The sequence below is a fragment of the Elephas maximus genome, chromosome 8 (genome assembly GCF_024166365.1).
Source record: "Elephas maximus indicus isolate mEleMax1 chromosome 8, mEleMax1 primary haplotype, whole genome shotgun sequence".
In the NCBI taxonomy this organism is placed as follows: domain Eukaryota; kingdom Metazoa; phylum Chordata; class Mammalia; order Proboscidea; family Elephantidae; genus Elephas; species Elephas maximus.
In genome coordinates this window covers 93,685,113-93,699,324 of record NC_064826.1, presented here as the reverse complement: position 1 = coordinate 93,699,324, position 14,212 = coordinate 93,685,113, and the positions used below count along the sequence as shown (strand labels likewise).

Sequence of the window (14,212 nt, the reverse complement as noted above, 5' to 3'; positions counted from 1 at the left end):
GTTGTCAAAGTCCGCCCCAGTAGATTATTGGCTGTAAGTGCAGCCTGCACTCAAGACTCTTGCTTTCTAATACACAGCAGCCTCAGTCAGCAGTGACCTAAAGGGAGAGCAGATAGACCTGAACTGACTCCCCAGGGAGTCTGTCCTGTTGGTTTCAGAGGCCAGAGCTATGGGGTACACAGGGAGGCAGGTAGAGTGCTGTTTATGGGAGCAGACTCCACTACAGGGCCCATCTGTAGTAACTCACGGCAGGCTTGCAGATGGCAGTGTTCAGGTAGGGGAGGTACTGGCACACTCCAAATGGACCCCCCAGGAGGTCTGCCTTATTGATTTTAGGGCAGAGCCTTGGGGTCCTGTCTGTCTGTACTGTCAGGGGCTGTGGCGGTTAGGGAAGCAGGCTATTTTTCTGGGGCCAATACCCCAGTTCACAGCAGCCAGTGGCCTGCATGGCTGGGGTAGGAGTAGGAACAGTGGAAAAAGTGATTTTCCTATGGTATGTGACTCATCGATTCGTTGATTCTTGCCTGTTTGCAGTTCCCTGCTGCTTTCCTCTACTCTGTGATTCGAGTCCCTCAGAGCTGAGCACAGTTTCCTTGTTGTATTTGTGGGGGCAGGTTGAAACGATGGTTTGTTTATGCCACCACCTTCCCAGAATCACTTTCTTGTCTTTCTTCTACCCTTTAAACTCACCTTGCATTATTCATTCTCCCCTGCAGCCCGAACTTCCTTCTTCAAAGGAAGCTGCAAACTGCCTCAATGCAAGAGACTAAGAAAAGTCAAGACTCTCCTGAGTTGCAGATAAAATGTATCTTACTTCTTATGTAAAAAGACATCTGTTTCATAGTCAGATATGCAGAACATTCTGCTTGATCTACACTATGTGTATGTTTATTTGCTCATAAATAAAGTACAAACACAGTGTGATATATCACACAGAGCCCTGGATTTGGAGTACAAGAAGTTTGAATCAAAACAATCTATTTTCTAAGTCTATGATTATGATGTAGGTTATTTGATCTCTTGGAGCGTTAATGCCTTCATGTTCAATGAAATTTCAATATGTTTGCTTTGAAGGTTGATTTGTTGATTAAATAAGGTAACACAGGTGAAGACATCGTGACAATGCCCAGCACACAGCAAGAGCTGAACCAATGTTTGTGACATTTGAATCTGAGTACTGTTCTCTTGAGCTCGGTGGTACCGATACTGCCACCAGAGTTTATGACTCTGGAGGATTTATAATCAATCTGGAGGGTTCGAGGGGTACAAGAAAAGTTGTCTCTGTGACGAGAAAGAAGAGGATTTATGGCAGGGACAGAGGGAGATAACAAGAGAGGAGAATGTAATAGGCATCCAATCAGAGTCAGGGACAAGTCAAAGGAGAGAGGACAGCTGGGGTGGTGAGAGGAGTCGAGAGGAGCAGAAGAGATGAGGGGGCTGAATGGAGCTGCTCATTTTTGCACCTGAGCCACATTATTTTTGGTACCCTAAAGGCTTAGTTTACCTGTGATTTTTCTCATGGGGTTTTTTATGACATTATTGAGAGACCTGCGTGACTCTGTTTCAGTAATTTTGCTTCATTTAGTCAGAAACATTTCATGCTTTCGAATTCAGCTTAAAATAAATGAGAGCTGAGGGATTTTTTCCTTTTCATTTGGTCAGAGCAGACCTTTCCAGTGCCCCTGGAGAGCACTCTGCCCACATTTGTGGAGAGTCACAGATGAATTCTTTCCCACTCTCCCAGGATTCAAAGAGGAGAGTGTTTGATCCAGAGGGCTCACACCAAATTGAGTTGGAATGAGCTGCTGCAGGGGCCAGTTTTGACCTTTCTGAGGCAGGAATGAGTAGCAGAAGTGTTTTTGGCTATATTTTCCAGGATACCAGGACTATGTGGACACTGTATACTGGGAGCTCTTGAGACCAACTTCATATTTTCTTGTCCCACTTTTCATGCTCTGGCTGCACTTGCCTTCTCCAGATTTTTGACCTGGGGATTCTCTGAGGATGGAGAAATACTCACATGTGGGTAGAACTGACCATTAAGGAGTTAACACCCCATGGGGTTACTTTTTTTTTTTTTTTAATAATTTTAATGTGCTTTAGGTGAAAGTTTACAAATCAAGTCAGTCTCTCACACAAAAACTGATATACAGTTTGCCACACACTCCCAATTACTCTCCCCCTAATGAGACAGCCTGCTCTCTCCCTCCACTCTCTCTTTTCCTGTCCTTTTCGCCGGCTTCTAACCTCCCCCCCACCCTCTCATCTCCCCTCTAGGCAGGAGATGCCAACATAGTCTCAAGTGTCCACCTGATCCAAGAAGCTCACTCCTCACCAACATCCCTCTCCAGCCCATTGTCCAATCCAATCCATGTCTGAAGAGTTGGCTTTGGGAATGGTTCCTATCCTGGGCCAACAGAGTGTCTGGGGGCCATGACCACTGGGGTCCTTCTAGTCTCAGTCAGACCATTAAGTCTGGTCTTATGAGAATTTGGGGTCTGCATCCCATTGCTCTCCCGCTCCTTCAGGGGTTCTCTGTTGCTTTCCCTGTCGGGGCTGTCATCGGTTGTAGCCGGGCGCCATCTAGTTCTTCTGGTCTCAGGATGATGTAGTCTCTGGTTCATGTGGCCCTTTCTGTCTCTTGGGCTCGTAATCGCCTTGTGTCCTTGGTGTTCTTCATTCTCTTTTGATCCAGATGGGTCGAGACCCATTGATGCATCTTAGACGGCTGCTTGCTAGTGTTTAAGACCTCCATGGGGTTACTTTTGTCTGTGACGGATGACAGCCAGCAGGTAAATATTCCCTCTTTCATTGCTAAGGAGGATAATTCTGAAAAACATCCTCTACAGCTCATCAAGTGAGCCCTGTAGGACTTAGCCCCAGTTGCCCACAGTGGTGACGACTCAGTATAGCCCCTGTGTGTTGGCTTTCCTTTGGTTCCTGATTCTGCCTATCCCCTATTCCTGTTTCCTGGAATCACTTCCAAAATAAAGTTACCACAAGCCTTGGTTCAGGGTCTGCTCTCAGTAAGGAAACTAGGCCATGACCATATGTTGAAAGCAATTCAGGATGGGCTAAGAAAGACCCCATTTCTCTCTAGATAAACGGTTTATGACATGGTCATATCCTCTGCTCATTCTTCATAGTATATCTCCTGTGGTATATTTTTATTTATAGCTGTTGAAACTCATTTTATTTTTGTATATTGAAAAGCAGTCATCATTAATTAATTAACTAATTCATCTCTTCAGGGCCTGCTGAATATAATCATGAGTTCATACTGATATTTCCAGTTCAAATCCAACACCACAGAGTTCTTCTTTACCTTCTCCCATTGCCTGTTTGTATTTCCATTCTCCAGTAGTGAGAGCTCTGGCACCCAACACCATCATTACATTTGCTCATTTGCTGTATCCTACAATATGTATAACATGGTTTGGTTTAGAGTTACTACTTCATGATTACTACTGACATCAAACCTACTAAGGGAAATTCCAGATTTCTTTGTCCTGTGTGTGTGCCTAGAATTGCCCTCTCTAAGGGTAGACAATCAGAGTATTGTATTCAAAAGATTCTTAACTTTTGTTTTCTATTATGGGTGTTATCAATTTTGATAGGCAGGTTTGCTTCTCTTTGTATTTAATTTTAGGATTTAAAATTTTTATTTCATTTTGAATATGAAAACATTTACTAGTTAAAAATAAAAACTATATACAAATGTGAAGTCTCTCATCTCTATCCTAACCTCCCTATTCCCAACTCATCCCCTGTAGATAACCATTTTCATTGTTTTATTCTTTGTGTGTCTTTTTGTAAAAAATAAGCAAATACTTTTACTTGCAAATACGTTTTTGCAAAGATAAGCAAAAACAAATATTTACTCAAGAGATAGGATAATATAAATACTCTTACGTATATGTCTTTTTTTTTTTCATTTAACAATACATCCTGGAAATCACTCCTTATCAGTTCACAGAGTTCTTTTTCTTTGGAATATTACTCAGTGGAATGTAGTTCATTGTATGAATGTCCCACAGCTAATTCAACTGGCCACTGGACATATTTGTTGTCCTAGATTAAAGAAGGGTTTAAGATGATAAATTTGTGGGTGGGGATGTCCGTTGTATCAATGGGAAGAGGCTGGTCACGGAGTTTCCTAAGAAGATGAGATCGTACTCTTAAGCATGGCTTCCCCCAGGCCCTGTAGGTGGAAAGAAGTCTGTACTCTTGGGCAAATCCTAGCCTGTCTCTGAGGCTCAGTTTCTCAGCCCAGTTCCTTCCAGCTGCAGCCCCTGACCCTCTTGGAGATGTTTTCTAAGACACGGTCCTCCTGCCTTTGCTCTCTTCTCTCCCTACTTACTACTTAGGAGAACTTGCACAGTCACTCTTCCATAGGGGACTATCTATCATATCTCTGTCCCTTAAGGTTTGAATCCTCGTCTGCCTCCTGGAGATGCTGCTGTTGCCTGAAAAAGTTCAGGTTGAAACTCATTGTCTTCCCTTTCCCCTCATCTCTTTCTCCCTCTTGAATGATCTATTTCTCCTTTCTGGATTGCATACTTCTACTTTCTGAATGATCTATTTCAGAAATAGATAATTGTAATTAAAGTGTTGGGTTCAACTTTAACTATTTCTCTTCTTTATGCCTGGCCATCTGCCCTTCCTGCCTCTAGATAAACCCTTCCTCATCTCTTGCCAGATACCTTCCCTAGCTGGTCTCCAGACTTCCAGTGTCATCTCCTTTTTTCCCTCCAGTGGAAAACTGAGCTTTGTAAAACAGATACATCTGTTAAAAAATTACAAACACTTTCTTTTTGTCCACAAATTAGCTGGCCTGGCATCTGCCGTTTCAACCTTATCTTTCTCTACCATAATTTCATTAATTATATATTATGAGCTTGGCCTCGTAGTGCCAATACAGAGATAAGAAGCTCAGTTCTGTTCCCACCTCACAGGGCTCCCAGTGTCTTAGGGGAGAATTGTTAAAAAAAAAAAAAAAAAGACTACAGAGTGGTGCTTGGCTCCTGAAGACCTAACCCAGAATCGGGCTAGGTACCAGGAGGCTTTTTGGAGGAGCTGGAGCCTGAGGTGGGTTGTGAAGATGGCTAGATTGAACAGCGTGGGTGCTATTCAAACATAATCAGGGGCAGAGTTGGGGCAGGGACTCGTTCATAGTCCTTCTGGGCAGAGAGAATAGCTCAGAAACATGAGAGATACAGAGCTGTTAGTGTCTTTCGACTGGAGGATAAAGAGGGTGTGAGCAAAACGTGGGATAAGGGAGTGTAGAGGAAAGTTCCCATTGGGCCCCATGCTTGCCTCTTTGAGAGTACGTACCAGACCTTAATGACATTTTATTCTAGGTACTTTGTAATTGGCCCAGCTGACCTTTGGTCTTATCTCTGGCTACTTCTCGTGTCATTTTGCTCCAGCCTTAATAAGCTGCTTCATTATACTTCTGAACCTTTGCACACGCTGTTCATACTGAACACTCTTCCCTTTCTTCCCTGCATGCTGATCCTCTGTTCGTGATTTAGACCCAGGTCAAAGATCACCTTCTCTGTGTATCTTTCTGGGTCCTCTGGTATCCCATAGCACCTTGCCCCTTAGTTAAGGTGTATTATCTATTTATTGTGATTTTTTGTGGGTAGACTGGTTCCCAAGGGTAGGAATATTGTGTCATTTATCTTTCTATTTCTAGGGTCCAGAATGGAATCTGGCACATCAAGGGAATTCAATATGTGTTTGTTGAATAAATAAATGAAAGGATAAAGGGAAATATGCAGAGAGTTTATCATAAGGCTTTCGCTTAGACCAAATTTAGGAAAACAGGATGCTCCTATTGTTCTTCCTTCTAGAACCAGACTCCAGTTAACATAGGACAGATTTTAATTAACACAGAACCAAACCTTCATCAACTCAGGACCAGATCTTATTAAGATAAATGTGTAGGACGTTAAAAAGGCTGTCTTGCATTTCAGGGGCTGGAGGGGTCTCTGTCCTCTCACTAGTGTGCTTTAATTTTCTCTTGGTTGACACAAAAGCAGTTTGGATGTGAGTGACTTGCTGACTCATGGGTGTCGTTGAAGAAGGCTCAGGCATCCTTGTGAGGTGCTCTGCTTTGTGTGTGAAGATCTTTTGATTTTAGCGTTAGCTACCCTTCAGGCACTACCGATGAGGGTGATTTTAGCTGTGGTGGGCTACAGGTGGCTAGGCAGGCATCTTCATGTGTACACAAATCTATTTTCTACCCACCTGTTTCTCGCACTGTGTGCATTAGCTGGCATTACTCCGTACCCCTCTAAGCACGCCTCTCATTCTCATAAAGACCCTTTGTGTGAGTTAGAAAAAGATCTCCTTTTGCATCGGTGGACAAAGCTCTGTGAATGCATGACTTGGTGACCTAACAGTGTTTTTGTGCAAGATAAAGGCTTCCTTTCTCCTGGGTGGAGAATAGCCTGCAAAAGCAATGATGATTTACAAAAAAATTAAAAAATTGCAATGATAGTACATAGAATTCCCATATACCCCATAGTCAGTTTCTTCTATTATTAATTTCTTACATTAGTATGGTACATTTGTCACAATTAGTAAACCAATATTGATACATTACAGGTAGTGTCTGACTTACAATGGGATTTCACTCTGATGACTCCAGTGTAAGTCGATTCAGGCGTAAGTCAAATCTCTCTCTCTCTCTTTTTTTTTTTAGTTTTCATTAGTACTGCCTTTTATTTTAACCAAAAGGCCAGCAGTTTGAATCTACCAGGCGCTCCTTGGAAACCCTATGGGGCAGTTCTACTCAGTCCTATAGGGTCACTATGAGTTGGAATCGACTCAATGGCAATGGGGTTTGGTTTTTATTATCGGTATCTTTATAAAGCCAATTTTTACTTGTCTTTGGGGGTTGGAAACATTACATACAAACTTACAGATATATTTTAGTACATACACTAAAAAACACACAAATCATAAAAGTTTATTCTGACGATGAAAAAGAGTTGGATGATGTTGGGATTTTGTCAGATGGGGTAATAACTCCACTTGTGGAAGGTTCTGGATCATCTGAATTATCTCTGGGAATGGGCATGGAGTTGTCTGTATGGTCATTTTCTTTTTTTCTTTATGTATTTTGCAGTAACATCTCACTGTTTCCCAAATCTGCCTGTTGACTTCAGCAGAGTGACCAGCATTTGGGTCCATGTTTTCAAGCAACTGAAGCCCCTGATTTAGTTTAGAAAACTAAATCTATATGGCAATGTTTTGAACAGTAAATCATAAAATTTAACATCTGAAAGTCAACATCTGAGAATGATAACAGCAGCAAATTATGCTCTACAACACTGTATGTAGCACATATTACTAACGATAAGATGTCCAAAAAATGAAAAGAAAAAGTATGGTTGTAAATGCAGTTTGTTGGAACTCGAATACGTCGTAAATTGGGGATTACGTGTATTATTTTAACTAAAGTCCATACCTTGTTAGAAATCCTTACTTTTTACCTAATGTCCTTTTTCTGTTCCATGATCCCACCCAGGATACCACATGACATTTAGTTGTTATGTGTCCTTAGAGTTTGCTGGGCTGTGACAGTTTCTCAGACTTTCCTTGGTTTTGATAACTTGGCAGTTTTGAGGAGCACTGGTCAAGTGTTTTGTAGAAAGTCCCTCAGATGGGATTTGTCTGATGTTTTCCGCATGACTGTTGTGTGCTGCGAAGTTGATTCCCACTCATAGTGACCCTATAGGACAATGTAGAACTGCCCCATAGGGTTTCCTAGGCTATAAACCTTTATGGGAGCAAGTCACCAGGTCTTCTCTTCCATGGAGCTGCTGGTGGGTTCAAACCATGGTTAGCAGCCCAGCACTTAACCATCGTACCACCAGGGCTCCTTTTTCCCCCATGATTAGACGAGGGTTATATGTTTGTGGGAGGAAGGCTACAGAGGTAAAGTGCCATTCTCATCACGTCATGTCAAGGGTGTATACTACTAGAATGACTTATCGCTCTTTATTGTTGACCTTGATCACTTGGTTGATCAGACTCAATTTTTTTGACATCATTTCCACTTTATGTCTGCCTTTAATGTTCATCTCATATTTTTGAAGTGTTTGTGGTGTGGGATATCAATAAAAACGCAGTGTAAGTTTCCTTGAATCTTGATCCTGCAGAAAAATGAACCTAGTTCTTAGTTCTTAGACAAATCATGAGACTTGGGCCTTGGGCAAACTGAGTTCACAGCAAAGATTTGTGTCTGAACAGCTTCACTGTCCTCTAAAATGGCAGTCGTTTGTATACCTCCAAATTGCTGGATAAATATCTCAGGTAGATACCTGTGATTCTATCAAGAGTTTGGGGTTGGATGACCACTTCAATGAGACTAGGATATATCTGTAATACTTAGTTATGAGCCAAAATATTCATGCTGTAAGCCTATTTTCTGCATACAAATTAAAAAATCCCTGATTACTCCATAAGTCTTCTGGAGTTTTCTTATGTTGGTGGAGATCATAAGAAATGAATAGATGTTCCCGCTCTGCTTTTGAAAATCCTGAGTTGGGTAAAGCAGGACATGGGTCGGCTGGTGACTCACCTGCACACACTTTTTCATCATTTCCTCATTTCACAGGGTCTAAGTCTCAGAACTGTCTATGGAACTCCCTCATTGACGGACTCACAGGAAATGTCAAGGAGAAGCCACGGCCAACGATTGTCCATGATCCCCGGCCACCGGAGGAAATCCTAGCTGATGAGCTGCCACAGTTGGATAGCCCCGAAGCCCTGGTGAAGACATCCTTCAGGTTTGGTGGATTGCAACTCAGTTTGTTGCTTTTTTGTTTGCTTATGGAGTTATTTCAGTCCAGTTGGATGCATAGTTAGGGTGGCCAGCATATTACCTCATTTCTTTGCATGGAGCAAATTAAAATAGATGAAGGATGTTGGAATTAATGCTGGCTGGACTTCTGGCTGGATTTCCTGAATGTAGTGAAGATCATATCAGTAGTTAAGTTGCTGTTGGTATTTAACTGGTATTGGCATTTAAATGCTGAGGCGAAGGGTTTCCTTATGTTGGCAATTTGAATTGGATTAATGAGTCTTTTGCTTCAAAGAAGGATGATGCATTGAGAGAAGTGCACAGAGGAAAAAGCACGTGGTGGGAATTAATTCAGCTGTGTGCTTTTAGAGCCTCTTGCTGGGGGAAGATGTCTGGTTGTAAGAGCTGTTAGAGGTGCTGCCTTCTGAAATGAAGCGAGAATCTTTGTGTGTTTTTTCCCAGGTGTCTGTTTACTCTGTTCTTATTCATCGTTTAGCCTTGCATCTTCCTGTATTTTTTTCTGAATTGTACTCCATTTCCATCATAACTCTGTCCCTTACCTTTTCACCCATGAATCATATTAAATAAAAATCAATCTGGCTGTGGATGTGGCATATAAAGGTGGTTTTTTTTTGCTTTTTTGTTTTTTTTCTGAGTCTTTCAAACCCACTTCTTAAATACATGGTGCTACTGGTATTAGAAATTATGCTTTAATTATTTTGCCAGTCTGCCCTCTTCCCTTCTTTTTCCTCTGTCAACCTAATTTAAAATATTTCATTTTTCTTTACACTGTATGCTTTCCTACTCTCCACGTGTCTGGTAGAGCATACAAACCTGGCTTTTCAGATAACTTTTGGAGTCTGTGAAATATATTTGAAAAATGTGCTGTATTTTGTATCACAGTGATGCGTGTAATTGCTCAGTAAAAGCCATTTCATTGTGTGAAGGTTCTTAGCGTAGATTAAATTATAGATGAGTTCTGAAGAGGAGTGATGAACAGGGGTTTGGATTTCTTTATATAACATGAGTGATGCTGTGACAGGACAAGAATTGCAGGCAAATGCTTTTCTTATTCCTAGTAAGGGTTAGGTTATTTCATTGTGAGGTTTTATAATTCTTTTTTTGTTGTACTTTAGGTGAAGGTTTACAGAACAAACTAGTGTCTTATCAAACAGTACACACATTGTCCTATGACATTGGTTAACAACCCCACGACATGCCAACACTCTCCCTTCTCAACCCTGGGTTCCCTATTACCAACTTTCCTCTTTCCTCCTACTCTCCAGTCCCTACCCCAGGGCTGGTGTGCCCCTTTAGCCTTTTTTGTTCCATGGGCCTGTTCAACCTTTGGCTGAAGGGTGAACCTCAGGAGTGACTTCATTAGTGAGCTGAAAGGGTGTCCAGGGGCCATACTCTCAGGGTTTCTCCAGTCTCTGTCAGGCCAGCAAGTCTGGTCTTTCTTTTTGAGATAGAATTTTGTTCTACATTTTTCTCCAGCTCTGTCTGGGACCCTCTATTGTGGTCCCTGTCAGAGCAGTCAATGGTGGTAGCCAGGCACCAACTAGTTGTACCAGACTCAATCTGGTGGAGGCCGTGGAAGATGTGGTCCATTACTCTTTCAGGCTAATCTTTCCCTTGTATCTTTAATTTTCTTCCTTTGCTCCTGAAGGGCTGAGATCAGTGGAGTATCCTAGATGGCCGCTCACAGGCTTTTAAGACCCAAGACGCTACTCACCAAAGTAGAATGTAGAACATATTCTTTATAATCTATGTTATGCCAATCGAGCTAGATGTTCCCCAAGACCACGGTCCCCACAGCTCTCAGCCCAGCAATTTGGTCCCTCAGGGAGTTTGGATGTGTCTATGGTACTACCGTGACCTTGCCTTGTACAGTTTATGCTGGCTTCCACAGTATTGTGTACTGTCTTACCCTTCACCAAAGTTTCTACTTATCTATTGTCTGATGTTTTTCCATCCGTAGTAACTATCAAAGATTGTTTCTTTTTGTGTAAACCTTTTCATGGTATTTACAGTAGTGGTCTCATACAATATTTGTCATTTTGTGATTGACTTATTTCATTCAGCATAATGCCTTCCAGAATCATCCATGTTATAAGGTGCTTCTCATCGTTTCCTTCATCGTTGCATAATACTCCATTATGTGTTTGTACCACGGTTTGTTTATGTATTCATCTGTTGTTGGGCATCTAAGTTGTTTCCATCTTTTTGCTATTGTGAACAATGCTGCAATGAATATTGCATATATCTATTTGTGTAACAACTCTTATTTCTCTAGGATATATTCCTAGGAGTGGGATTGCTGGATCATATGGCATTTCTATTTCTAGCTTCTAAGGAAGCACCGTATTGTTTTCCAAAATGGTCGTATCATTTCGCGTTCCCTCCAGAAATGCATAAGAGTTCCAATTTCCCCGCAGCCTCTCCAATGTTTGTTATTTCCTGTTTTCTTGATTTGTGCCAGTAGTGCCAGGGTGAGATGGTATTTCATTGTGGTTTTGATTTGCATTTCTCTAATAGCTAGAGATGGTGAGCATTTCCTCATGTGTCTGTTGGGTGCTTGAATGTCTTCTTTGGCGAAGTGTCTGTTCATTTCCTTTGCCCATTTTTTAATTGGATTATTTGTCTTTTTGTTGTAAAGGTGTTGGATTTCCTTGTAGATTTTAGAAGTTAGACCTTTGTCTGATTTGTAATAGCCGTATTTTTTTCCCCAGTCTGTAGGTTCTCTTTTTACTCTTTTGGTGAAGTCTTTTGATGAGCATAAGTATTTAATTTGCGTTGTGAGGTTTTAAATAAAATAAAACCCACTCACCTAGAGAAGTACATCCTATGAGCCTGCGATTCTCTCTGCAATTGGTTGTGGCAAAGGAGGGGGTGGTGAATGGCTTCCTGGTCTATGTGTTCTCACCTTGGCTTGTTTGTAGAGTCAATCTCTTTATATACAATGTTCTCATAGTTACTCCTTCTATCCTGAACCATGTCCATTGTCCTTATCAAGGACCAGCTAAAGAGTCATTGTCATGAAAGGAAAATCTTATTTGTTTGTCTGACTCCAATACCATCCCTTCTCTTTACATTTCACAGTGCTCATTAATAGAGAGGATGTATTGATGGCCATGAACTTCGTTTGATGTGGTAGTTTTATCATATAGCAATGTCTTAGTTCCAGAAGGAGACAAAATCTTAAGTTTTTTAAGCTCAGGACTTACTTCTGGTGTCATGTAACAGCGTATTAGGAAGGACACAGCAGATGCACATATGCCAGCCCTCTAGCAATTGGAGGTAGTAATCCATTGGCATTTGTTATTTATTTATTGTTCTCCGTAATAAAATTGCGTGCTATTCTGAAACCAACCTTTCTTCCAAAAAGATGGTTGATTTCGATGGCAATGTTAGTTGTTAAATATCCTCTAATGCAGTTGTTCTTAATGGCAATAGTCATAATCAGTTGTGAGATTGGTTGTGTGTAAATTATAGGTAAAGTACTGAAGTGTAGGGACCATTTACTTATCAATAAATAAATTAGAGCAGAGTCCAAGATCACCCTTGTAATAATGTCACTTGTTTTCCAAGTGCTTCTTAAATTGCAAAGAAAGGAATGGAGTTGTAGCTGGATTTTAAATAATGCTTATAGGAGTGTGTCACTCATGTGCTCTTACCTCCATAGTGTGACTCAAGGAGTGACAAAGCCTGAGAACTGCTGACTTCTAGTGTTAGTGAGTCTAGAAAGTCTACGAGGAATGGTGTTATACCCCCACATTTTTTAACTTGAGGGGTGATGGATGATCGCTGCTTTTAGTCCCTGCTGTCACCACCAAGGGACACACTGTTGCCTCTGAGGTTGAAGTGTTTGGTTCTTTTCTCTGATTCTGAAATCCAGAACCCCTCAGCCACCCTGCCCTCTCTGTGTGTATGTGCGAGTGTGTACTTGCACACAGAAAACCAAAAACCAAACCCAGTGCCATAGAGTCAATTCCGACTCATAGCGACCCTATAGTGAAATATCTGCCCCCAATTAGTGGGTCTGTTAAAGAGACCAGGGCATGAGATTGTTAACATCCTGCTCCTCTCATTTCTGAAGGGACTTGTCCTCTTACAGCTCCTTTATAGGATCGTTTACCACAGAGAGACCCAAGTAAATGGAGAGCTTTGGTTATTCCCTCTCGTTCTCTTGTTCATGCTTAGAGGGCAATTGGAATCTGGGGCCACTAAATATGGTTGTCAGCCTTTATTGTCAAAGAAGATCCAAATTGCAATGATGATAAACCCCACGTGCCAGAATATTAGGCAGGACATCTAGTATTCTTTCTGGGTTCTTCTCCCTAACTGTTCTCAAGGACCCCCAGCTTACTGACAGTGGCTTTGGAGTCAGCTCCTACCATGTTCTGCCTCCTGCCACTGACAGGCAAGTGGGGTCTCACGCTGAGGGTAGACTTTCTGACCTCACTGAAATTATGAGTCTATGTCATCAGCCCTCATCTCCTCTTCCTTGTGGTGTCTCTTCTCATTGGTTTCTGTTGTCTTTTCCTAACACCTGGGCTCTGAGCCACCAGTTTCTCTCAGCCATGTCCTAATGACTTTGATCCTCAAAAGGAAGGACACAGAGGCTTAATTCTGCTTTTTCCCAGAAGTCTTTTCTAGTTCTTTGCAAACATATGGAGGCAAATATATACAAGCTGACCACAGGATAAAAATCACACATTTGCTTTATATTTGAATAATATTTTCATTCAGGTTGTTCTTTCTAGATCAAAGGGACAGTCTTCCCTAAAGGTAAATTCTACTCTCCCTTCCCAAAAGTAGACAGTGTTTATAAATTTATAAATGGCAGGTTTAAAAAAAAAAAGTTCAAAAGTTTTTCTGTTTCAGTCTCCCCCAGGCTCTCTGTTACAGTAATAAAAATAATAACTCTTCTTGTTTTGCCAGGCATGATGCCAACACCACAAAGACGATGCCCATTTTAGAGGGGAAGAAACTGGCCCAGAGATGTTTCTGATTGAGTTCAAACACAAACTGTTGGTTCTGATTGAGTTCAAACATAAACTAATAGGGCAATTGCTTATAGGTTGGTGGTTACCAGTGGCAGCAGCAAGGTGTAGCTTGAGTAGACTTTAGGCTCTACCTAAACTCTATGAGCCCCTGGAATCCCACCCCAATAAATATATCATCTAAAGCCCACCAAAAAATTGTGCTTGTGATGCAAAGACAGCTTAAGTCCCTGTCTTCCAGCCAGATTGTCACCTCAGTGCCTGTCCTGCAAACCCTCTGGGGCTGCCATTGGTGGTCAGCATGTTTATTTATGTCATATTATGTCTAGCTACCAATAATGTTAGAGGATATGGCTAAAAATTAGAATTTGACACACAGATTTAGCATTAA

The 14,212-nt window shown here is 41.5% G+C and overlaps 1 protein-coding gene across 1 annotated transcript in view; it reads left to right on the top strand.

Moving 5' to 3' along the window:
• PDE1C (phosphodiesterase 1C) overlaps window positions 1–14,212 on the top strand; it is a 626,169-nt gene that overhangs the window by 143,949 nt on the left and 468,008 nt on the right. Inside the window, exon 3 of the mRNA XM_049894061.1 lies at window positions 8,630–8,801. Within this exon, the coding sequence (XP_049750018.1) occupies window positions 8,630–8,801 (172 nt within the window). The remainder of the gene's footprint in view (window positions 1–8,629; window positions 8,802–14,212) is intronic.